The 25,890-nt window shown below is 41.2% G+C and overlaps 2 protein-coding genes across 5 annotated transcripts in view; both read right to left on the reverse strand.

Moving 5' to 3' along the window:
- sult1st6 (sulfotransferase family 1, cytosolic sulfotransferase 6) overlaps positions 1-5,589 on the reverse strand; it is a 33,723-nt gene extending 28,134 nt beyond the window's left edge. The window contains exons 1-2 of the mRNA XM_085169896.1: positions 4,893-5,589; positions 4,151-4,279 (exon numbers count right to left, since the gene is read on the reverse strand). Of these exons, the coding sequence (XP_085026022.1) occupies positions 4,151-4,279; positions 4,893-5,079 (316 nt within the window). The 5' untranslated portion in view covers positions 5,080-5,589. The remainder of the gene's footprint in view (positions 1-4,150; positions 4,280-4,892) is intronic.
- On the reverse strand, positions 5,589-18,966 carry LOC146512761 (uncharacterized). Of its 4 annotated transcripts, XR_014875663.1 has the most exons (4): positions 18,658-18,966; positions 12,309-18,508; positions 7,831-12,159; positions 5,589-5,688 (listed from the first exon to the last, which is right to left on the reverse strand). XR_014875663.1 is itself a non-coding variant. In XM_085169884.1 (2 exons), the coding sequence occupies exon 2, from the start codon at positions 18,361-18,363 to the stop codon at positions 12,763-12,765; it is 5,601 nt and encodes a 1,866-aa protein (XP_085026010.1). In that variant the 5' UTR covers positions 18,364-18,508; positions 18,658-18,966; the 3' UTR covers positions 7,616-12,762. The 4 variants fall into 4 exon arrangements, 1 of the variants encoding a protein (XP_085026010.1); XR_014875662.1 differs by lacking the exon at positions 5,589-5,688 and having other exon boundaries at positions 7,616-12,159; XR_014875664.1 differs by lacking the exon at positions 5,589-5,688 and having other exon boundaries at positions 7,616-12,159; positions 12,309-18,966.
- Between the last annotated feature and the right edge of the window lie 6,924 nt (positions 18,967-25,890).

A 25,890-nucleotide genomic window follows, 5' to 3' on the forward strand; every position in this document is an offset into this window, starting at 1 on the left:
AAAGGGGGTGTTTTACTGTTATTTTAGCATCAGCATTATTGTTACATCAGAATCATATAACAACCTTTGCATTGAACATTTATTGAAGCTATTGACATTATATTAATATTTGTATTACAGTGATTGTTATAACCTCATGTTAATCTTCTATTTACAGGTGTCAAAAGTAGTCAACAAGTTTATGTTGAAGTGAAGTTTATATTAATACAGGTTTTGTTTGTAGACAATTGTGAAGACGCAGGCTCTGGGCGGAGCCAGGAGTTGAACAGATCTAACATGACAATTAAATTGATTTCATTCCCTAACACAGGATAACAAGACTGGAGCAACGACACTGGATAGGAGAAAGTCTGATACTTTCTAAGATATGAGGTCACTAACCTTTTCTTTTAATTTTCTAGCTTCGTTGAATTGACACATGTTAGAATTAGAAATGGCTGATTTGTTTTTGATGTCTTTTATTAGAATGAGTGGTTTTAATCATTTTCATACATACCTTGCAAATGTGCTTATAATGAGTTGGCACTTGGTCTTTTGAAGGTCATAAGCTTCGTTCGGCGATAGTCCGGACTGATAAAGTGTAGGAAATGCCAGTGCAGCGGGCTAAATGCAAACACGCTTCTACACACATACACTAAATTAGGATAAGTCCTTGGGACATTCTGAATGTTCTAAACCAATTCTGAACCACCAAAAGATCAGTAGACAGCAACATTAGATTGTTAGAGCTAGGAAGAGAGGTGTTTTGGTTTTCTGTCTCTTACAGAGAAAGGAACAGACACCAGACGAGGTCACAGATATATGAGGATCCTTCGCAGCAGAGACAGACACAGTGACTGCGGAAACATCAACTGGGTTCAAGTGTCATGGCATTTTGGGCTCCAGTTAGTCACCTCAAAAGGATGGATCCCATAAACACAGCAATAACCATGAAGGGGTTGGCGGAAATCCAGGAACACCACACCAACGACGTTCGAGAGGCTCTTGGTCATAAGGGGAACACCTTTCTGTTCCTTTTTCTGGGGAACACAGCTGTGACCCCAGAATACACAGATCATTGTTTGAAATCGGGGCAGAATAATCCCCTGATCTGTGCAACGACTGAAGGGTTGTCTAACCCCTGAGGTTGAAGGAAACAAGAGCAGAGGATCACCCGACTGGAAGACACTGGTGCCTACAGCAATAAAATAAAGGTTAAAAGCTCCTCGGACAGAGGTTCTAGTCTGAGTACGTTTGGAGGGTATAAGGTAGCACCGAAATAAAGCTGTGGGAGAACTGGGGAGTGATGGGAGTGTCATCTGTACCTACTATTGTTGTTGTAATAAAAGTTTTTCTTGCATCTGAACTCCGCAAACATAGAGGTCATCTCACATATGGTTCACCCAACAGGGGGACAAAGGGCCTCAGGAGTAAGGAGAAATGAACCCGGCAACACTGGATTGCAGGGTGTAAGTGAGCTCTTTAAGTCTAAAGAGCTCATCAGGGGGAATTGTCGGATTATAATATTATTTTATGCCATGTTAGACCCCTAATTAAAGATTGTGAATTATTATGTAGTTTTAGTTTGCATTATTCTCCTGAATTAGAAGAAGGTGATAACGATTACATTTGGTAAACTGATTTGCATTACATGAGACTGTTGATTTATTGTGAATGAATGATATAATTTTATGATGCATTATACTGCTGAGTTATAAGAAATACTGTTTGCAGAAAGTCATCGCCTTGTTTGTCTGGTTAGAAGAGAACAGAACATACTGCCCCATCTTAGCAAGAGCAGATAAACAGGGAGCCAAGGTCGTAGCTTAGGCGCTGTGTGAGAAAGAATGTGAATGTTTAGGCTTTTATGATTAGGTGGGGGCCACTAGAGGCTATAAGAGTTTGATCAAGGCTCCACCATTTTGAGATCTGATGCTGTCTGCTGTATGGTGTCCATCTCCCACGCGTCCCCATCCCCAATATTTGAATCCGTAACAAAAGTCTTTTAGTGTCTTGAGTCAGCTCCATACCTGGCTGAGAAGGACCATGGGTCAAAGCAGACTCCAGCACCTGGCTGTGATGTCAGTTGAGAAAGAGATGCTTGAGAGACTTGACCACCAAAATGTGATAGACAGATTTACCAACCTCAAGGTGAGGCGACATAGGTTAAAAGAAAAGAAAAAATCTGCAGAGCCATAGTAGTATCTGCAGTAAAGATCTTTTCATACATTGTATACATTGTACCAAAGGCCAAGTGTCTCCATTTTCTAATAATATTTTGTATATTTCAAGGACTCTTCTATTTTTGGAGTGTATTTTTTATGTATCTGTATTGTATTATACATACACTTTAGAAGTGATTCTCTGTCCAAAAAATGCACACAGTTTACTTTTTACTCACTATGAGCGTCATTCATCATTTTCCCCCAGTAATTAAGGTTAGGATATATATATATATTTTTAATTCCAATCCATTCTTCTTTGGCAGCATTTTAATAACCTTGATCAGATTTGATGGTTTTGTTACAGACTTTTCAAAAAAGTGTTTTGCTATTCTTTCAAAAATGTGGGGATTAAATTGTGTTAAAATGTACAAAACAGTGATGTCATGTTTTGTGACGAGGACCCAGGCACAGAGAGACTTGATGAATTTAAGAAACTTATGATTTAATAAAGAAATTTGCAGACTTGCACAGAGAGGGTAAAATTATGATGACTGATAATGGAGATGAAGACAACAGACGATGAGGACAGGGAGGAACAGGGGTTTAAATGCACCAAGGAGGCAGTCAGAGAGAACTCGGGACAACTGGAGGCATTTAGGGATGCAGGGACTGACAGAGACGGGGAAGAAGTCTCATTGTGATGAGTAAAGTTTACCTTGCCTGTATGGGCAGCTCTCTGGGTGCTCAGCACCCCCAAAGCTCTGATCCTAGAATCGCCCCTGACCTGAATTAGAAGAAGCCCTTCTAAAGTTTAATAAACTCTATATCTGTTGTGCTATATCTATGCAAATGACTATGTAAAGATTTTCTACACTCGCAATCTCAACCTTTAATATAAAAATATTTCCTGTAAAAAAAAAGGGGAACTTGTTTTGTACACTAAAGTTTTTGCACAGATTAAACTACATACATTCATATTTTGTCTTCAAAGGTCATGGGCTAATTTTGTACCTTTTGAACTGAGCCAAAATGCTAAAAGCTAACTTGGTGGTGACGCTAAACAACTTCAAGCTGTACATATTTAGGCAACATATTACACAACGTAATAAGAAAAGAGAACAAACTCGCACCTAACTATAGCTAAAGTTAGTAACACGCTAATCAGCAGCCCGTTTGTTAGCTTAGTTAGCAACAAGCTAAGACTGAAGGACCACGTAAGTGCAGCATGAATTCAAAGAAGAAGAAGAAACTATAGTAAATATTTAAGTCCTGTTTTTACTTTTTCCCAGATAGCTGAAAATGGATAAATACAATATAAAAATGTACCTGACAAAAATAACAAACACAGTAGGGGACCAAGTCTGGATAATCAAGGTAAGAACACCTGAAGTGATTAGAGACTGATGAAACATAGGCATGATTTCTTGAGTCAACAGTCAAGGGGAGAGAAAGGGTGGCAGGGTAAAGTTCATTATTTTCTTTCTTGTATCTAATGGTTTGGATATAGTGGTAAGTCTAGCACCGCAGTACATTTAAAAATTCCTTAGACAGTAGTAACACTGACAGTTGTGCCAAAACCCGGCAGCAAAACACTACAGCTACTTTTTTATAGATCTGTCCGTGACTTATTGTTATAAACCTGCCTGTTAGGTCACCGTGACATGCTTGAAAGTTGGCTTCATTGTAAAACTTCAACTGGCTGGTATTAAAGTTTAGTCAAACACAAATATGGCTAATCTGTGTTGGAAAAGCACAGTTGCGTTCACTGAAATGACCCAACTACAGTAACTTTTGTTGATCGCATACAGAACTCCAGTTCAAGTCTTTTCTTTAGAGGGATATGCTTATGGGTTGAGAACTCATTGACTCTGATTGGGGTGGGAAAAAAACGATCCGTTACAGAAACATTCCTCCTTGACTTGTTTTTGTGCGTTCTGACATGTTACAACTACATGTTAAACCTACTGAGTCACAGTAGAGAATAAAAACATAGACAAAACACACACCTGAAGGGATGGGAGGTGGGGAGAAGATCTCTAGGAATGGACTGCGGACAGGTGTGGGGGCTCGTTTGCAGGCCTCAGCATCTCCATTGTGAAGGAGCAGGTCAACAATTTCCTGGGTCCATGTAGTCCCTATGAGACAGAGACATCAAACGGTGTACTGCTAAATCTCACGACATTGAGTAAAAACATTAACAACAGTCCAACAAACATGTCTTTTTTGACACCGGCTACTTAGTGGTGCCACATTACAGCAGATTCCACAGTCTAAAAAATTAGTCCAGAGACAGGAAAAGTAGTCTGTCTTTGTTGTTTGTTTGGTTAAATTATAACTCTCACACTTGATGAAGGCGTAATTACAGGATTAGTCTAGAGTTACTGGTGTTTTCCTTTATTGCCTGCTTGTTTAAGCAGTTACACACACAATGTTTTGGTAGACTTAGTGGAAAAACTTCCAAAAGTAATGGAAGAAGAAAAAAGCATTAACGCCACAATAGAAAAATATTTCCTCACAAGTTAAAGTCCTGCATTAAAGAGAAAAGGGAAAGTGTGCTTCATTTTCTATGCTGTTTTGGCAGTGCAGTCCTGCATATTTTCATATAACATCTGAATTTGCAACAGATAAGGAAAAAGCACAGTATTTTTCTCCATACCCATGAGTGGAAGTGTAAAGTGTTAGAAATGTAAGCACGCAAATAAAGCAGCTTGAGATCAGTACTTTGTGTCTAACACTGTTTCTGAGTACCTGCTTTGGGGTAGGTGGCGATGAGGAGGTCCGATGGATCGGGACGAAAAGCCCAGATGTTGTCCCAGTTGTTGGCGATGTAGTTCATGAGAGGCACTCCTCTGACTGGGATGAGAGGGAAGCGTGTGATGGTGGAGCTGGCCTTCTGAATGGCCTCGCTATAGGTCATGTGTTTCTCCTCTGACATTTTTTACACTGCCAAAGGTGCCTCAAGGAAATCAAGAACCAAGAGCTAAAATCTGCCTTTTTTAAATTGAAGAAAAAAAAAACTTCATTAAACTCCCGAGGTCCTGCCTTCAGCTGTCTGTGTCAAACACTCACTGCTGATTTGCCGGTGAGCCACATAAATCCCAGCTTCTAATGGTCCTGTTCTTTCTGATTGTCAGTCCCACAGTCAGCGTGTTTACTTCCTTGTTAAACTGTCATTATCTCCTCCTTGCATGATTCCGGCCAACAGCAGCGCTGCCTTGTTTCCTCTTGATTTCTCGTGGTCTGCAGCGTAAGTCCCCTCCCAGATCTGAATGCGGGAGCAGGAGTCTCTCAGTGGCCTCTCAGAAACAATGAACTCCCAGCTGAAGTCTGAGTGCCTCAGTCACTTTAAAACGTGTTTCTTTTTGCCCCTCTTTCTATCTTTGTAAGCTGGCTCCCTGAGTGCTTGTACCCAGGTTCTTATCAGTCTGCGATCACTGGAACTTGCACCAGCAGACCTACACTAAAGTGCCCTTATGTAACGTTCCTAGTTACGTATGAATTCCACTTTTCCTCACAATACTGTCTTGACTGCTTCCTCTGTAATCTGAGGAAGGAAAAAGGGAGGGTCTCAAAAAATCCTGCAACCCACAGAGAGGTGGACTTACATGTGGAGAGTACAAATGAAATGGATTTAAACATTTAACTTCACAGTTAAATGTGTAACTCTGTGTAAAACACTCCGACCGCTTGCGTTTTTTGGTCTTTTAACATAGTCGTGTTGATTGATTCACACTTTTTAATCACAATTTTAAAAAACAACCACTTTTTAATCACAATCCGAAAATTTGTGGCCAATGTTTACAAAAGCACATTTGGACTTTGATCCTTCAAAGTAAACAAAATGTTGACCTAATTCCAGTAAAAGAGTGGATGGCAGGGGTCTCATTTCATATTGTATTGTCTTACAAGAAGAAAAATGTTCTCGTCTAGGCATGCTGCTGGAGATTTATATGGACTTCATAGGTTATCTATTCAGCCAGATGAAAGTGTTTACACTTTACAGACTTTATAGACTTTAGACTTCCAGGATTTCCAGAGTTAATATCCTGCCAGCGATAGAAACAATATTTTCACTGTAAATAGGTTGAGCTGTCTCAGTGGAGTTCAAGAATGTTTTTATAAAAACTGTCTGGGAAAGTTGAGAAATTTGTAACTTTAAAGCACCCTGAAGTGCACGGCTTCCTAACAATTCCTTTCCATCATATTTATATTACAAGTTCTAGTGTCTGTCTATACATGGAGGAAACATCAGATAAGTTACAGTTCCTTAAATTAGTTCCACAAATTAACGTGACGCCACAGGGGAAGCAAATCTAAACACACTGAACATGGAAACAAGACTTTCAAAATAAAACAGGAAACGTGTACAGATATGAACTGGGACACGCAAGCTTGAAACAAGAGACAGAGAGAACGAGCGAGAGTGATAGAGCAACACCGAGGAGAAAGACATGTGGGGAAAGTACACAGACAAGGAGATAGAAGAATAGAATAGATAGAATAGAATAATCCTTTCATTGTCCCACAAGGGGAAATTTGGTTGTATCAGCAGCAAAAACACACATATACAAACAGAACAGGACACAGAACAGAAACACAATTTTTACATATTTATATCATGGACAATAGTTACCAAAGCAGAGTACTGTACAGTTATTAAAAATAGAGTGCATATAAGTGGCAAACCCAGGTTGTAGTGTGCAAACAGAGTAGGATACTGAAAGATGTTTAAATAGTTAAGAATATTTAGAATGCAGATGCAGATTGCAGATTGTGTATTGTACCTGCGCATTTATAAATTGACATGTAACTTCCAATAAGTTAGTGTATATATAAACTGAGAAAAGTAATGTGCAAGTTATAACACATGACAAACAAAAAAAGACACATATACAAGGAGAAGTGGATGATAACATGAACTAGACTAAACCTAAACTAAGACAAACTAATAATAACCCTAGAACTTAACATTATCTCATAAGTAATCAAAAAATGCAAAATAACTCAAAATGCTGGGTCACAGATCCAGCCCGCTGACAATGTTGTTGTTATTGCTCTGTTTCTTTTTTAGTTGGGAGACTGAATGTCCCCTTGCCTTGATGACTGTGTGATCAGTTAAATTCTTTTACCAGGTAAGGTAAGCAGGTTTTGTCCTTTGACTGCTCAGTAGCCCAGATTCTGCCTAAATTATTAACAGCAGCAAGTCTTAATAAGCTGACTTAGATCTGACAAATGCTGCACACTAAATTTGGTTGTGTTTCTGGCTCCTGGAGACAGTGGATGCTCTAGTCATGAAAAATAAAGAGAACTTGTTTCTAGTTTTAAGAATTTCTTCAGTCAATCGTACTAAATATTTTCAGTTAACATGAAAAATAGAGCCAAGCACAAACAGGTTTTATACAAAGACTTTATAGCTGGCATGAACTCAGTGCTGTGACCGTGGAGCATGCTTTTAGCACCTTATCTGAAGCATTTATTCCTGCTCTGCCTGGAAAACATGTTGGGATGTGTTTTCTGATATTTCTATTCCATTTCTAAGGGATATCCTTTTGTGATTTTCAGCTTTAGGAAATTATTTCATAAAAATATCCCTATATATACACATACAGCCTGTAACATACATGCTTTAAGCATTCCAACATGCAGTTCTGCAGATAAAGGTCAAAATGTTTTTCTCGTGCCTCACTGTGTTAGGTCCAGATGTAGGCTGAGTAAGTAGAACAACAGCGGTGTTAAATCTGTGCAACTCCCCACATTCACATCTGGGGAATCGCTCGTGTTTGCTTCTCTTGGCTGTCTGCTGCGCAGCTCCATCAGAGCAGGTATGTATTTCTGGAAATGAAACAGCAGTCAAATGAGATTTCATTAATAAATCAACAGCCTGAAACCATTAAAGATTAAAACAGAGGGTAATAGTGAATAAACTTGAGATTGGGTCCATGCTTTTTAGAGACTCTGCATTTCAGATCTGCACAGTAGCTGAAGTGTGCTGTGGTGCAGGTGAGCACGCCACTGGCCTTCTCCTCCGCTAATCCCACGTACGGTAGACCACACAGACAGGCAATAATAAGTCAAGGCTAAGTGATTGCTTATTTTCTGCTGAGATTTTCATGGTAGTTTTCAGTTGACCTGCCTAAAATCAAACTAATCACTAAAAGAAGTGATTTTAATTTTGTATTGTCGGATTATAATATTATTTTATGCCATGTTATACCCCTAATTAAAGATTGTGAATTATTATGTAGTTTTAGTTTGCATTATTCACCTGAATTAGAAGAAGGTGATAACTATTACATTTGTTAAACTGATCTGCATTACATTAGACTGCTGATTTATTGTGAATGAATGATATTGTTTTATGATGCATTATACTGCTGAGTTATAAGAAATACTGTTCCAGAAAGTCATCGCCTTATTTGTCTGGTTAGAAGAGAACAGAGCATACTGCCCCATCTCAGCAGGGGCAGATAAACAGGGAGCCAAGGTCGTAGCTTAGGCGCTGTGTGTGAGAAAGAATGTGAATGTTTAGGCAAGGCAAGGCAAGGCAAGGCATCTCCCACGCGTGTGTTCATTAAATCATCGTTTGACTTGACCCGGCCGGACCAGTGTGGTTATTTTTGGTTTTCCTCTTGTGTCCATCCCCAATATTTGAATCCGTAACAGTTTTGGGGGCTCGTCCTGTGGTATTGGGGTGGAAGTTTGGGAGGCTTGGACGGTCCAAGGTGGTCAGACGGGCAGACATTATCCGGCAATCGAACTGAGTGGACAGGCGCCTTTATAAAAGAGGTAGGCACAGGAATGTTGATTTTATCCGAAGTGTGCAGAATTGGACGAAAAAATTAAATGTCTATTCAGTAAAAGTTGCCGGTGAGTGTCTGTTTTGATTTTGATGAAAAATCTCATGAGTGTTGAAACTTGAAGTAAGCTTATAAGTAATAATACTGGGTTAGAGTCCCAAGATAAAGGAAAATAATACTGGGTTAGAGTCCCAGGTAGTTTGATAGGGAATTGGTCATTTTGTGAGTTAGAGTCTCCATTGGTCTAAGGATTGCATCTGTGTTGGTCATTTTGCGAGTTAGAGTCTCCAATGTCCATAACGTTGCATCTGCCTCAGTCATACTCTTGTTTTTGGGTGTTGTCTGTTGTTTAAAAGTATTATAAATTTTGTGAGAACAGTGGTTAGAGTCCACTAGGAGGCGCAGTGCTCAGAGGTAACGCTTGCCAAGGCCGGGGACGCCTAGGCCTAGGCCTAGGTCACTGTGGAACTTGGGGCACTCCAGAATAACTAGTGGTTGCACCACTTACCGTGTTGAACGGTATCTGCGCTTTTTTGGACACTTTAAATTGAGTTAGGGACTTTAGAGATGAGGCCAGATACAGTTAGAGTCTGATACTGGTTAATTGATTACAAAAAAGTTGGACTTTCTTCGGTTGGACCCGTTATCTTAAATTTTTCAAAATTGTGTAGGTGCTAAAACTTTCAGGCCTGAGAGTGATTGTAAATATAAGACGTCTTTGTAGTATAATAGAGTTGAGTGTGAAACGAGGCTGTGTGTGACGACAGCGCGCTGCAGCGCTGCGAGCTATTTTGTGTGAACATGCAAATGAGGTGGCTGTTGTGAAGCCCACAGAGGACTTCCTGTTTAGCGTGTTATTGAGTTTTATAATTATGATTTGCAAACAATGATACATGCCTGTAATTAAAACGCTGATTTTGCTGATTATAATATTACAAATAAAGTTTTGAATGACTACGGTGAATGTTTAATGTTTGGCTGGGTTTTGATATAGGAGAGACGGCTTTGCAGCTGCTGGGGGTGAGTGACCGGAAATTTGCATGCCCATAAAAGGCAACTGCCTGACTGTGTGAACTATGCACCAAGAGAGAGAGTAAAATCTAGGCAGATGAACCAAATGGATGTTTTAAGAAAAATAGTAAATGGATGTTTTAGTCTCTTAATACAGGTGGATTTCTCTCAACCTGGAAACCTGAGTACAGCAGCAAAAGGATAGATTAACAAAATTGGGACGACAGACAGGCCAAGCTCTGGCTCAAAATTTTACAGCTTGACCTCTCACTTTGTCCCCACCCGAAAAAGAAGCTTAAAGGACATCTTCTCCTCCAGTTATCGGTTACCATCACTGGAAATTTTCAGGCAAGTTTTTCACTGAATTGTTTTTGGCACCATGTGTCCCTGAATCTCACAAGCAAGCTCTAATTCCTGGCTGAAGACATGGAATGCTGTTATTTAAGGTGGGAAATCAAAATTTGGGAAACAAAATTAAAAACACACACAATTAGAGAAATGCCTTGTTGGAGAAAAAAGTTAAAATAACCCACCCACAAACGCACACACACGCAATGAAGAAACAGCTTACATTCATGAACACGTGAAGAGTTTCCAGCAAGGTTAAAGCAGCGAAACTTAACATACACCTGATGTTAAATGATAAAGTTTATCCACTACTAACAAATAAACTCTATGGGTTGCAGGACAACAACTTGACTTCAAAAAGAAAGACACTGGTATGAACAACCAGTGATGAAACAACAAATTTAGTGGTTAAAAGAGTCAAATTGTGACATGTTTTCCTCTGATTGATTAATACAAGAGATTACTGAATGAAAGAAAATTCCTTTTTTGAATTATTAAACATGATCTTAAGAATTTTAACGTGTACCTGTGTTGTCCTGTCAATTTGGTGGGTTAGGAGTTGATTATATAGTGAGAAAAAACAAAAAAAAGGGGGGGAGAAGGCTGACACAGGGCCTGGCCCCTCTCTGAACAACACAGCCAAAACAACATCATTTTCCTGTTCGTCTGTTTTTGTTTTGTTTTTGTTTTTTCTCTTTATGCTTAATTACAGGCTGCTTTGTCGGCCCGGAAAGCCGAGGCTGACCTGGACTCCTGCTCTCCCCTCTACCATCTTTGCTCTCCATTCTACCATCTTTGATGTGACCCTGACCAAATGCTACAGCAGCTGGACCCACAACAACAACCTGAGAATGTCAACAGTGCTGCAGGAAAGCGATCTCATGCAGCGGAGACGGAGAACGTTAAATCCAAGGCCCGTTTCACTACACGGGGGAGATTGCCAGACGGCTTCAGCTGACAGAGCTGTGACGAGACGCCTATTAAGCCCGGATGAAAAGTGAGGCAGAGCAAAAGAATGCTGACCTTAACAACTCTGCATTAAAACTGTGCAGGACAGTGACGGACTAACACGGATGATCGGGCAGCACAAAGGGCGTGCCAGAGACATGAGGAGTAACTGAGGTCAGAAGGCACCTCAGATTGGACAAAAGCACCAGAAGAACATAAGCTGAAGGCACAGGTGTCGGGACTCAGCCAGGAGCTGACCTCTGAGAAGAGCCGAACAGCAGAGCTGCAGAAGGCCGTGGAGCAAAGCAAGGAAAACATCAATAAACGTCAATCTGACGTGTACGGAAAAGACTCTGAGGTTTCTGCCCTCAGTGAGAGCTCAAGACATCAGAGCAGAAACTGAGCATGGCTCAGGAGGAGCTGGCTGCTAATCGAACCTATCAGTCAGGCTTGGAGTCCCAGATACAGGACTTAAAATCAGGCCGGAGCTTGCTGGAGCAGGAGGTTGCCAAACCTGACGAGAATCTCCAACACCAGGAGCAAACCCTGAAGGAGATGCAGAAGCAAAAAGGGTCAAGTTAAGGAGGAGCTGGACAAGGAGAAGATGCAGGAAACTGGAGAAAAGGACTGCCTCAATTGGGGACAGAACCAGTATGGACAGAACTTTGGGCAGCAGCACCAATGGACCCAAACGGACTGAAAAGGGGGAGGGCAGGACCCCAGAGCGCGCTTCAGGCCCTGGTTTACCCAGAACACCAGAACAGGAAAGTGATGAACACAAACACACACACAAAAACACACACTGTAGTGTTTTCAACGAGGATGTTGGTGACACCGAGTTAAACCACAAATGAAGACCCTGGAGTTTAGTTGCAGCTTGTTTAATTGTCTCCATGAACATGTGGTGAAAACTGAAATGACAGAAAATAAACTCCATCTCAACAGGCAGAAGCATGTTTACATCAATAAAGTGCATTACTCTCACTAAAACATTCATGTTAGCAAAATATACATTAATATCCAAAGCTATCTGCATGAACTGTCATATAAAGTAACTTACGGCGTTCCAGCCTGATAATTCGGAGTAGATGGCATTTGATTACATCTCCATACTGCCTTTAGCATGAGGAGCCTGTTTCTCAGCAAAACCGAGTGCTTGACCAAAACCGGAAGTGCTTGACCGGAACCGGAAGTGCCCCGCCAGAACAGGAAATACATTTTATCGATATTTTCCTTTTAACTAAAACTTAAGTAAAGCATGAATTATTCATTTTAACAACACATATTAATTTTTTAATGGCAAATCTTTTTAGAATTATTTATTTCAAACTTATGAACCTATTTATTCAGAGAAATGCCTTAAGGGCAACACACTCCCCGCCTGGCCTCGGGAGGCCACTGTGCTAAACAAACATTATGCATTCAGTCCTTTGGCATGAGGAGGATAACTTCTGTAACTGGTCGCATAAATGTCTTTATGCATCCTTGATCGCATGTCTTTACCTCAATTTTCCTTACTCGATCGTCCTTGCTTGGGAATGTGGCAGTGACCCTGGCCTGGGCCAGCTGTTTCGTGCAACCTGCTTGTCCTTGAGCAGAACCAGGTCACCAACTTGGAGGTTTCTGCGCGACCCGGTCCATTTCTGCCTTTGCTGCAATGTGGGTAGATACTCTCGCCTCCAGCGTGTCGAGAACTGGTTGGAAAGGGCTTGGACCCGTCTCCATTGTTTGTTGTAGAGGTCTTTATCCGAAAAGTCTCCAGGTGGGGATAGGAGACAAGATTTCTGCGTAAGGAGCATTGAAGGGGATAGGACGAAAGGGTTCTCTGGATCAGAAGACACTGGGATGAGCGGCCTTGCATTTATTATGGCTGTAACCTCAGCCATGAGTGTGCATAACACGTCGTGAGTCAGTTGAACCTTATTTTGTAGTAGCATGGAGTCCAGGATTCTGCGGGCGACTCCGATCATGCGCTCCCAAGAGCCTCCCATGTGGGATGCATGTGGTGGATTAAACTCCCAACTGCAGCCTTGGATAGTTAGGTACTGTTGGAGTGATTTATCCATTCCAAGTTCCTTTGAAGTGCTAATAAAGTTGGTGCCACGGTCAGATAGCAGCTGTTTGGCGGGGCCTCTCAGAGCGAAGAAGCGGCGGAGGGCGTTTATGCAGCTGGATGTGTCCAGAGATTCGATTACCTCAATATGCACAGCTCTCGAACTCATGCAGGTAAACATGATGGCCCACCGCTTACTTTCAGCTGCTCCGCCCCTGGTACGCCTGGTTGTTATGGACCACGGTCCGAAGACATCAAGGCCGACGTAGGTGAAAGGAGGACAAGTTTTTAGGCGTTCAGGTGGTAGGTCCACCATAAGTTGTTGTTCTTGTTTTCCACGTAGTTTGCGGCAATTTAAACATTTGTGGATTACTGAATTGACTAGTTTTTTGCCGCCTAAAAGCCACAGCCCAGCAGCTCTGATTGCTCCTTCCGTCAGATGGCGACCTTGGTGCCTTGTTAGCTCGTGGTAATGGCGAGTGAGCAGAAGGGAGATGTGACTGTTTTTTGGAAGAATTACTGGGCTCTTTTCAACACTCTCAATTTCTGCGTGTTTGAGTCGGCCTCCAACAGAAATGAGACTGTCCTGTAACATTGGGCTGAGCTTCTTGAGGGGGCTCTGTTTTGAGATTGACTTGCCAGCATCAAGGGCAGAAAGTTCCTTCTCAAAGTATGCCTTCTGTGTCTCTTTGAAGATGACAGTTTTTGCTTGAGCAATCTCCTCTGGAGTTTGGGGCAGATGACATTTGTGCCAGCCTTTACATTTTTTGTTTGGATTAGTCCCATTAAAGGACTTTGCAATGTGGATAAGATTTGTTATGGCTCTGACTAAAGACTGAAAAGTAGAAAAGTGCTCAAAACGCTTACAGATGAGTACTTGGAGGTGAGTGACGTAAGTTTTTACTTCTGGTCTAATTTCTGAGTCCTTATCTGGTTCAATCAGGTCAAACGTTCCACTCAGTTGTGTTGTCTCTGCGGCAGGACGGTGGATGAAGGGTGGTCCGGTGAACCAGGTGGACTTTTTTAGTTGGAATGCCGACAGTGACCTAGACGCATGGTCTGCTGGATTTTCCTCTGTGCGCACATAATGCCACTGTTCTGGCTTTGATGACTGGCGAATGCGCTGTACTCTGTTGTGAACGTATGTGTAAAACCTTTTTGACTCATTACAGATGTAGCCAAGCACTACCTTACTGTCCGTATAGAAGTGCACTGCATCAAAGTCTAAGTCCAACTCATCTTGAATGAGGTCGGCCATTTCTGCTGCCAAGACGGCTGCACATAGTTCAAGTCTTGGTATTGTAGGTTCTGACAGGGGGGCTAGTTTTGCTTTGCCCATTATGAACCCAACCTCGACCTTCCCATCTGTTTGAATTGCCTTTAAGTAGGCTACAGCTCCTATGGCCTTAATAGATGCATCTGAGAATAAACACAGTTCCTTTCGCTTTGCTCGACTTAGTGAGGTGGATGTGTAGGTTCTGGGAACATGTAGTTCTCTTAGATCCTGAAGGGAATTTCTCCACGTTTCCCATCTGCTTTGTTTGTCCTCTGGAAGGGGTACGTCCCAATCTGAACATTCCGAAGTAAGCTCTCTGAGTAGGGCCCTTCCTTGGATTGTAACGGGTGCCAATAGGCCCAGGGGATCGAAGACGCTGTTGACAGAGGACAATACGCCACGGCGAGTGAATGGCTTGCTTGAGGTGGCCACTGAGTAAGTGAATGTGTCTCTTGTTATTTCCCAAATGAGTCCAAGGCTTCGCTGGGATTGTGTCTCTTCACCACTTAAATCTAAATTTTTAATGACAGGAGCACAATCTTCTGGGCAGAAGGCCTGCATAACTGCCTGAGAGTTGGAAACAAACTTATGCAGGCGCAGGTTAGATTCAGCGAGTGAGGCTTGTGTTCTTTGAAGCAAGTCTATAGCCTCAGCAGGAGAGGGGACAGAGATCAAGCCGTCATCTACATAAAAGTGCCTCTCCACGAACTTTACTGTATCTGCACCATAGTCTTTCGAACCTGCCCTGATGGCCTTGCGTAGTCCATAAATGGCAACAGCTGGGGATGTTGAGTTGCCAAACACGTGGACTTTCATCCGGTACTCGACAACTTCGTTGTTTAGGTCGTTGTCCCTATGCCACAGAAAACGGAGGAAGTTGCGGTGGTCTTCGCGTACCATAAAACAGTGAAACATTTGCTGTATATCTGCCATGATTGCAACACTTTCTGTCCGGAAGCGGAGAAGAACTCCGACAAGTGTGTTGTTTAAATCAGGGCCAGTAAGGAGGACATTGTTAAGTGAGACACCCAAGTACTGGGCGCTAGAATCGAAGACAACCCTGATCTGATTGGGTTTTTGTGGGTGGTAGACTCCAAATGTTGGAAGATACCAACACTCTTCTCCCTTTTCCAGTGGAGGAGCCACCTCAGCGTGACCATTGGAGAGGATTTTTTCCATGAAGGCCACGTAATGCTCCCGCATTTCAGATTTCCTATTAAGGGTGCGTTTTAAGGAGGAGAACCTTGTGGCCGCCTGCTGTCTGTTGTTTGGTAATTGCTGGCGGGGTTCCTTAAATGGAAGTGGGGCGACCCAACTGTTGTCCACGTCTCTGTACATAGCATTGTCCATCTTTTTTAGAAAGAGAGTGTCCTGTATTGAGTGAGCTGGTTTGTTGTCGTTATCTGTCCGGTTAAAAACCGTTTGACCCAGAGTTTGTTCAGGCGCTTTACCTGGCCTGTTTGTGTGTGGCATTTCTTTGAGTTGCAGAAGGCTATTGCATGGTTTGAAAACTGTAGGGCGGCCATTTTCCAGAACGACTGTCTTCAGAGTGCTGACTGTAGGCTTATGAACATAACCCAGACAGACCTCCCCAACTACAACCCACCCTAGGTCTAGGCGCTGGGCGAAGGGGGCATTATGGGGGCCGTTAATTCTCTGCCTGACCTTGTGTGCCTGTAAAATGTCTCTCCCTAGTAGCAGGAGTATTTCGGCTTTAGGGTCTAGCTCTGGGATGTACTTTGCTATGGTACGGAGGTGCGGCTGGTGTAGCACTGCGCTAGGAGTTGAGATTTCATTCCTATTGTCAGGAATGTCCTGACACTCTATGAGCGATGGTAGAGGGATAACTACTGACCTATCCAGTGACTCAATATGGAAGCCTTCAGCTATTTTACCCCATGTTTCTACAACACCAGAGCATGTTCTAAGATTGTAGGAGAAAGGTTCACTTTTAATGTCAAAAAGTTTGAAGAACTCAGGCTTGGCTAAAGAACGATTGCTCTGATCGTCTAGTATTACATATGCTTTAACAGCTCTGTGCTTGTAACCTTTAGGGTACACCCATGTGAGACATATCTTGGAACATGAACGTCCCCACTGACCTGGACCGCACACGTCTGTGCAGCTTGTTGTGACATCAACCGTGTCATGACTGTTTTCTCTCTCCCCGCCATTCTCTTGTGCCGGAGGTGGAGCCTTGTTGGTCTGTGGTGGAGGACCGGGATGCATGACTGCGTCGTGACTTGTGCTGTCACATTCAGAACACTTTACTGAAGATTTGCATTCCTTCGCAAGATGAGTGTCTGAAGAACAGCATCTGAAGCATATTCCTTTCTCTTTGAGGAAGGCCTTTCTTTCGTCCAGTGGTTTATTCCTCAATGTTCTGCATCTTTTGAGTGGGTGTGGCTTGTTATGCAGTGGGCAGTTCCGGCTAAAGTCCTTGTTAGGGGGAGAAATATTGGTTTTGTGTACAGTAATTGGCTTGCTGGAATTTAAGTTTTTTGCAAAAGGTTTTTCTGGTTTTAAGTTTTGCTGGTGGAAACTTGGATCATTACGTTTCTTTGCCTCTTTACATATGAATTCACAGAAGTACTCAAAGGGTGGGAAACAGCCTTGGTTGTTCTCTTTATATTGGGAGCCGTGTGACATCCACCTCTCCTGAAGTCCATATGGGAGTTTGTCTACGATTGGGCTAATTCCACGAGAAGTGTCCAGATAGAGTAGACCAGGCAGATGGCCGTCTTCCTTAGCGCCTTGAATCTCTTGCAGTAAATCTCCTAGTTCACGTAGCTTGACATGATCTTTGACTGTTATTTTTGGGAAACTGTCCAACCGTTGGAAAAGTGACCTTTCGATTATTTCTGATGCTGCATAACATTCATTCAGTCTTTCCCGTGCTTTGCATAGAGCTAATGTGGGGTTGTTGACATATACTGAACGTATGCGTTTCACCTGATCACTTGACTCCCTCCCTAACCACTTCGTCATGAGATCTAGCTCTTGAATGGGGGTGAGTTGGACCTCAGCTGTTGCGCTGGTAAACGAAGAGCACCATGCTCTGTAGTTCTCTGGCCTATCGTCGAACTGGTAAAGGCCTGAGATTATTAAATCCCGACGTGCCATGTATTGGGCAAAGGGCTCTGCTTGATTTAAAATGCTGGCCGTGGTGTTATAGTTATGTTGAGGTATGAATGGTGAGCCGCATGGGTTGAGAGAGGTATTTTGTTTCTCCACTTTAGGTTTTGTTTCACCTTTCAGATGGCTGGGCTTATTTAGAGCAGCGATATTATCTTTGGTAAGCCTTGTTTCTGAGTTGATGGGTTGTGGCTCTAAATTGCCTTCTTCAGAGGGATGCCAAGTTACAAATGTGTTGGGTGAACTTGCTTGGGGGCAAGAAGTGGTTGGTAATTTTTGTGGACTGGGAGATAGCTTGGTGTCCATTTGAGATCGTACATATTCATTTGTACGTTCTAATTTTACACTTTCTGATGGAGATTTTCTACTCTCAGGTTCTTCTTGTATTGCTTCAGCTTCCTCTAGCACTTCTGCTTCAGCTACAGCAGCATCAGCTTCCCTCTGTAATGTTAACACTTCTAATTCCGCATCTATTTTTGCTTTTTCCAGTTCGCTTTGAGCTTTTTCAACTTTTAACTGTGCTTCTTTTGTTGCATAGCATGCTCTCACCTTGGCAGCCTCTGCTTTAGCTCGAGCATGGGCAGCGCTTACTGCTGATCCAGATGAGCGGCTGGTCCTTAAACTGCGTGCAGACTTGTTACTGGATGCCATTTTGACCGTGATGAATCATCAGTAGGCGCCTTTTCACTGTAGTGTTTTCAACGAGGATGTTGGTGACACCGAGTTAAACCACAAATGAAGACCCTGGAGTTTAGTTGCAGCTTGTTTAATTGTCTCCATGAACATGTGGTGAAAACTGAAATGACAGAAAATAAACTCCATCTCAACAGGCAGAAGCATGTTTACATCAATAAAGTGCATTACTCTCACTAAAACATTCATGTTAGCAAAATATACATTAATATCCAAAGCTATCTGCATGAACTGTCATATAAAGTAACTTACGGCGTTCCAGCCTGATAATTCGGAGTAGATGGCATTTGATTACATCTCCATACTGCCTTTAGCATGAGGAGCCTGTTTCTCAGCAAAACCGAGTGCTTGACCAAAACCGGAAGTGCTTGACCGGAACCGGAAGTGCCCCGCCAGAACAGGAAATACATTTTATCGATATTTTCCTTTTAACTAAAACTTAAGTAAAGCATGAATTATTCATTTTAACAACACATATTAATTTTTTAATGGCAAATCTTTTTAGAATTATTTATTTCAAACTTATGAACCTATTTATTCAGAGAAATGCCTTAAGGGCAACACACACACATCTACATACACTGACTCAGAAGCAAGAGAAACACACATATGAACACATATCCACTCGTTGACTGAGTGAGAAATGACACACACACACACGCACACAAATCGAAATGCTGATTCAATTCACTGAGAAGTGATCCACACACACACACACATACATACACATGTTTGTGCAATGAAGAGTGATACACACACGCTGATGCAATGAAGAATGCTTTACTAACAAATGCTATGCTGATACGCAAAATGCTGCACACAAACGTCCAAATACAGAATTTGTTACAACAACAAGAAGCCATTGATGGTTAATTGGTTAAATGCATTTCATGTCACCCAGAGGGCATTTGTGTAGATTTAGGGGACAGGGTCTAAAGCAGTTTGGTTATGAAAACAATGTCTGTGAGTGATGTCTGTTTATGGCTCAAAGCCTCGACTGAATTGTTTACTGTGCTTCGCACAGCCTGATAAGGAGCAGTGGTACAGAGTGAAAATGATGAATTAACGGTGTGAGCCTTATTTCGGAGCACCACATTTTTGTGATTGAGATTTAATTGAAGGAGGAACACACTGAAAAATAAAAAAAATTAAAAATTAAAAAAAAAAGAAAAAAGAAAAGGGGGCCAGCCCTTGGATTTACGTAAGCATCCCACATGTATTTAACACAATTGCCTCAGGCTTTAAAGATCTGTACAAAATTCAACAGGAAATCATAGCTTCCCTGTATTTCCTACATTGTTGGCATGCTGGTGAGTGCTGTTGCTCCACAGTAAGAAGGTCCTGGGTGCAAGTCCACAGTCTGGCTAGTTTGCAGTGGTTTCTCTCTGGGTATTCTGGTTTCCTGCCACAGTGAAAAGTCATGCAGCTGTTAGAGCTAGGTTAATTGATGATTCTAAATTATCTGTGAGTGTAAGTGTAAATGGTTGTTTGTTTCTATGTGATAGACTGGTGACCTGTTTGGGGTGCACCCTGCCTCGTAACCTATCACTTTAGGGTTATTTCCCAGCCCTCCTGCAATCAGGATAAAGATAGGAGGATGGTAGTTGTTGTAGACCCATTCAATTTTTATGGTAACCAGAATTTAGACTTTGTTGAACCGTATGCAATATGAAGACAACATGTAGTATTTAAGGGACCAAGTAGAATTGGGATAAAAGTTATTGAATAGTGTTGAAATAAAATGACAGAATTGTGAAGGATTAAAATATTCCAGGAGCTCAACTTACTCCATCTGAACATGTTTTAATCGTGTTTTATGAACCCAAAATGCACAGGTTTACTGAATATGAAAAGGTTGTGTTGATTCGACTCAGTTGTTTAAGTTTCTACCAAAGCAAAACATTTGTGTGCAACTAGTGTCCACTATTGAATCAAATAAGTCCAACATGTTTTTTGTCAGTGCAAAAAGAAGTTACGGTACCTGTATGCTTACACAATATTGTCCCGGGACGGAGAAAAACTTTCTGGTGAAGTTTTGGTTGATTTTGGGTTTTGCTTAAAATTAGGTTGATTTTATCAGTGAGGTTTGGATTGTTTTCTCTCTCTAAGAGAGAGAAAGATGGTTTTATGCTTGGACATGGTTCTAACGGGCCCCAGTATTTGTTATTATATGAGTATTTTATTGGTTACATTTGTTTTTGCTTTTGTTACAGTGCACTGAAATAAGAACATCTGAGAGGAGTGATCCACCGGTGGTGATATTTTGGTATTTTGTGAGTTCCTGATTTAATAAATCAGCTCTTTAATCCAGGCCTGAGAGATTGAACTTTAAAGCGCTATAAAACATTCTTACTGAAAACAGTTGCAAAGTATTTTTCTCCATAATTATAATGGGCTTGGGAGAAATTCACTTATATGGGACATTGATCACATGAGAAGTCCTGAGCCTAAAAGGATTGCAGCGAGTCAATCCAGTCCAAAAAACAAGGAACTGTTTTCCTTTAAAAGGATGACGTCATCTTGCTGGTGATGGAGGCTCGAATAGGTTCCGCGTGAGACTCCATTATCAGCAATATCTGGTATGAATGTGTGTGAATGTATGCATGTGACTGGACTGTGATGGACTGACGACTAAAAGTTTAAACTGACTTGATACTGAGACAAAAACGGTACCGATTTTAGGATTAGTAAATGCCCACAAACAATTCACCCAGCCTGTAAAAGAAGGGTGGATGTTTTGTCTTGCTTTGTTTTGTTTTTTGCAGGAACAGAAGGATGACAGAGACTAAAGGGGGAGGCTGTAGCTTCACATGAGTGTGAACTGCAGACTTAACCCTTTGGTTGCTAATTTTGAGTTACTGATGTTTCCATTAAGAAAGTTGTGTTTTATTAGTTGTGTTTCGATTAATGTATCACATTATATTGTTGGGAATGTTAAATGCTAAAGTGAAGAGAAGCTTTGATTTCACTCATGACTGAACATGTTATTATTAACCATAGGAGGCCACAGTAAAAAGCCAATTAATTTTGATAGAGAAAAAAGCAAAAAAAAACTCTATTGATGTCTATGAATAACAGGGGAATGATAGACTTGTCACATTCAAAATAGAGATATGTAATGACAAACACTGGTCCACGTCATTTAGGTTCTCCATTGAAATAGTCAATAATTTAGAAAAGTAAGCCCCGATGGGGGTGATAACATCATTAATTTCACGTATGGTCAAATTCTTAAAATTAAACCCCTAACATGAAAAATTCTTCAAACATTTAGAGACAGAGTGGAGTTCTAGATAAACATAATGTAGCAAACCACATAAGGATGGAGCGTTGGAATCAATAAGATGGTGAAATAACACGCAGGAAAAATGTTGATCATGTCGAATATGTTTATTCCAGTGTGCAGAGATTGGCTAATCTGACCAGGAAATGTTATAAATGGATTGTCAGAACAGTCAGCGTTAAAGTCACCTTTGACAGTCCAGACTAAGATGGCGTTGGACATCTTCAGGGCGGAAAAGGGTTGGTGTGACCAAGGTGTGGTTTGGCTTGTTGTATGTATATTTCAAGATGATATGGCTCTGGATGGACCAGTTACCAGGGCATGGAAGGAGGACAGACTCATTAAATGAGGAGAAGGAATTTTCTGGGATTGAAGATCCTCTGGGTGAGTGGTTGACTAAAAGCATGCATAAAATAAAAGCTGTTGTTTGTTATTGATTGGTAATAGATTGATAATTGGCCACATTCACAGTTGTATTGACTTGTAGTGGACGTAGTCTACTTCATGTTTAAGCACTCTAATTAACAGATTGAAAATAGTGACATTAAAGGAAGAATATGCAGCACCACCCTGTCAGATGCCAGTGCCGGTGGGGCTCAGTGATGAATCAGGTGAGCTGGATTCATGGCTGAATTAAAACATAGATGCCCCTGCTGTGGTCAGTAAGGGAAAAACAGGGGGAAATAAAATTGAAAAGAGGCATTTATAAACGTTTATGTGTGAAGCTATAAAAGTGATAAAAAGGGTGTGTTTTACTGTTATTGTAGCATCAGCATTATTGTTACATCAGAATCATATAACAAGCATTGCATTAAACATTTATTGAAGCTATTGACATTACATTAATATTTGTATTACAGTGATTGTTATAACCTCATGTTAATCTTCTATTTACAGGTGTCAAAAGTAGTCAACAAGTTCATGTTGAAGTGAAGTTCATAATAATACAGGTTTTGTTTGTAGACAATTGTGAAGACGCAGGCTCTGGGCGGAGCCAAGAGTTGAACAGATCTAACATGACAATTAAATTGATTTCATTCCCTAACACAGGATAACAAGACTGGACCAACGACACTGGATAGGAGAAAGTCTGATACTTTCTAAGATATGAGGTCACTAACCTGTTCTTTTAATTTTCTAGCTCCGTTGAATTGACACATGTTAGAATTAGAAATGGCTGATTTGTTTTTGATGTCTTTTATTAGAATGAGTGGTTTTAATTATTTTCATACATACCTTGCAAATGTGCTTATAATGAGTTGGCACTTGGTCTTTTGAAGGTCATAAGCTTCGTTCGGCGATAGTCCGGACTGATAAAGTGTAGGAAATGCCAGTGCAGCGGGCTAAATGCAAACACGCTTCTACACACATACACTAAATTAGGATAAGTCCTTGGGACATTCTGAATGTTCTAAACCAATTCTGAACCACCAAAAGATCAGTAGATAACAACATTAGATTGCTAGAGCTAGGAAGAGAGGTGTTTTGGTTTTCTGTCTCTTACAGAGAAAGGAACAGACACCAGACGAGGTCACAGATATACGAGGATCCTTCGCAGCAGAGACAGACACGGTGACGGTTGAAACATCAACTGGGTTCAAGTGTCATGGCATTTTGGGCTCCAGTTAGTCACCTCAAAAGGATGGATCCCATAAACACAGCAATAACCATGAAGGGGTTGGCGGAAATCCAGGAACACCAGATCAACGACGTTCGAGAGGCTCTTGGTCATAAGGGGGACACGTTCCTGTTCCTTTTTCTGGGGAACACAGCTGTGACCCCAGAATACACAGATCATTGTTTGAAATCGGGGCAGAATAATCCTCTGATCTGTGCAACGACTGAAGGGTTGTCTAACCCCTGAGGTTGAAGGAAACAAGAGCAGAGGATCACCCGACTGGAAGACACTGGTGCCTACAGCAATAAAATAAAGGTTAAAAGCTCCTCGGACAGAGGTTCTAGTCTGAGTACGTTTGGAGGGTATAAGGTAGCACCAAAATAAAGCTGTGGGAGAACTGGGGAGTGATGGGAGTATCATCTGTACCTACTATTGTTGTTGTAATAAAAGTTTTTTCTTGCATCTGAACTCCGCAAACACCGAGGTCATCTCACATATGGTTCACCCAACAGGGGGACAAAGGGCCTCAGGAGTAAGAAGAAATGAACCCGGCAACACTGGATTGCAGGGTGTAAGTGAGCTCTTTAAGTCTAAAGAGCTCATCAGGGGGAATTGTCGGATTATAATATTATTTTATGCCATGTTAGACCCCTAATTAAAGATTGTGAATTATTATGTAGTTTTAGTTTGCATTATTCTCCTGAATTAGAAGAAGGTGATAACGATTACATTTGGTAAACTGATCTGCATTACATGAGACTGTTGATTTATTGTGAATGAATGATATTGTTTTATGATGCATTATACTGTGAGTTATAAGAAATACTGTTCCAGAAAGTCATCGCCTTATTTGTCTTATTAGAAGAGAACAGAACATACTGCCCCATCTCAGCAGGAGCAGATAAACAGGGAGCCAAGGTCGTAGCTTAGGCGCTGTGTGTGAGAAAGAATGTGAATGTTTAGGCTTTTATGATTAGGTGAGGGCCACTAGAGGCTATAAGAGTTTGATCAAGGCTCCACCATTTTGAGATCTGATGCTGTCTGCTGTATGGTGTCCATCTCCCACGCGTGTGTTCATTAAATCATCGTTTGACTTGACCCGGCCGGACCAGTGTGGTTATTTTTGGTTTTCCTCTTGTATCCATCCCCAATATTTGAATCCGTAACAGTTTCTTTCCATAAAAGCTTCATTCCACTGTATTCCACTTCATTCAATCTACTTGCTGGCAGGAGGACTCCCTGCATAAATGAATAGTAGCAAAACACATGGTGATTCACAAGGAGATGCATTATTAACAAAAAGTTCTTTGTGTTCTTGATGTCTCAGAGAAAAATGACAGCACAGCAAGAGACGACTGAGTAAAGAAGGAGTTCAGAGCAGAGTCGAGTTTTCAAAATATTACTATTCAATACCTAAAGTAGTAGAAGACAGCAGTGCAGATGTGTCATTTTGTTGCAGTGAGGAAAGTCCAACATGGAGTTAAACGTTTACATTTTATGCACTTTTGCATAGTTTTAATTATCTGAGCTTATCTGAGCGAGGCTAATGTACCATAAGCTGATTATTTTTTATCTTGTGCACACAAATATTTCCTTGAACAACTTATTATCTTGTGTGTGGTAATTATTTATCATGTGCACAAACAATAATTTATTACACATGACATCACCAGCGTTGTTTTCATGGTAATTGTGGGCTTTTAATAATTCCTTTGAACTGATTGCACAGCATGCATCAATGACTTTAAAAAACTAGAATTGATTGCACATGTTTGAATTTATTTTGGATTTTCTTTAATCTAAGGGTCAGAATTGTACATACAGGCTCAAATATATACTTACACAGTATATATTTGGTTAATGTCCTTTATCAAGTTACACCTTGACCAGACACTGTTTGTAGCTAACAGCTGGCATCTGGTATAAATCAGGCTGAATATTTGACCGCTCTTCTTGGCAGAATCAATAGTTTATTTAGATCAGTGGCCCTCCTGACACGGACTTCTAAGTTTTCTAAGTGTAGTCCACAAATTTTCAACAGGGTTAAAGTTGGGGCTTTGGGCCGGCCATTCCAGAAGCTTAATGTTAGCCTGCTTTATCCATTGCTAAAACCAGTTTTGACGTGTTTGGCATCATTGACCTGTTGGAACACCCAACTGTATCCAAGATTTACCTTTTTGGCTGTTAATTTGAGGTGAAGTTGAAGAGTTTGACGGTCATCCTCCTTCATTATTCCATCCAGTTTGTGTAATGCACCAGTATCACTGGCAGCAAAACATCTCAAGAGCATGAATCTACTAGCACATAAATATAAATGGTCTCTGTTGTAGACTAATCCATTAAGGGATAGTTTATTGGAAGCTCTGCATTTATGGGTCTTATATACAAGAAGATGTGGCATGCACCAAGCTGACAAAACAGCTACCTTTGTGTGGTCATGCGGTGAAAAAAGTGCATAACCACACAGATGTCTTAACCCTCTACTGCATGACTTTTTAATTTTTTGGGAAAAAAATATTTCTCCCTATTTTGGGGGAGCTTTAGGGTCCCTAATAATATATCAATCATAAAATTTGACACCCTG

Source organism: Neolamprologus multifasciatus, chromosome 8 (assembly GCF_963576455.1).
Source record: "Neolamprologus multifasciatus chromosome 8, fNeoMul1.2, whole genome shotgun sequence".
In the NCBI taxonomy this organism is placed as follows: domain Eukaryota; kingdom Metazoa; phylum Chordata; class Actinopteri; order Cichliformes; family Cichlidae; genus Neolamprologus; species Neolamprologus multifasciatus.

Coding starts and splice junctions, on each gene's coding strand:
- LOC146512761 (XM_085169884.1), bottom strand. CDS start 18,363: ATGGCATCCAGTAACAAGTCTGCACGCAGTTTAAGGACCAGCCGCTCA.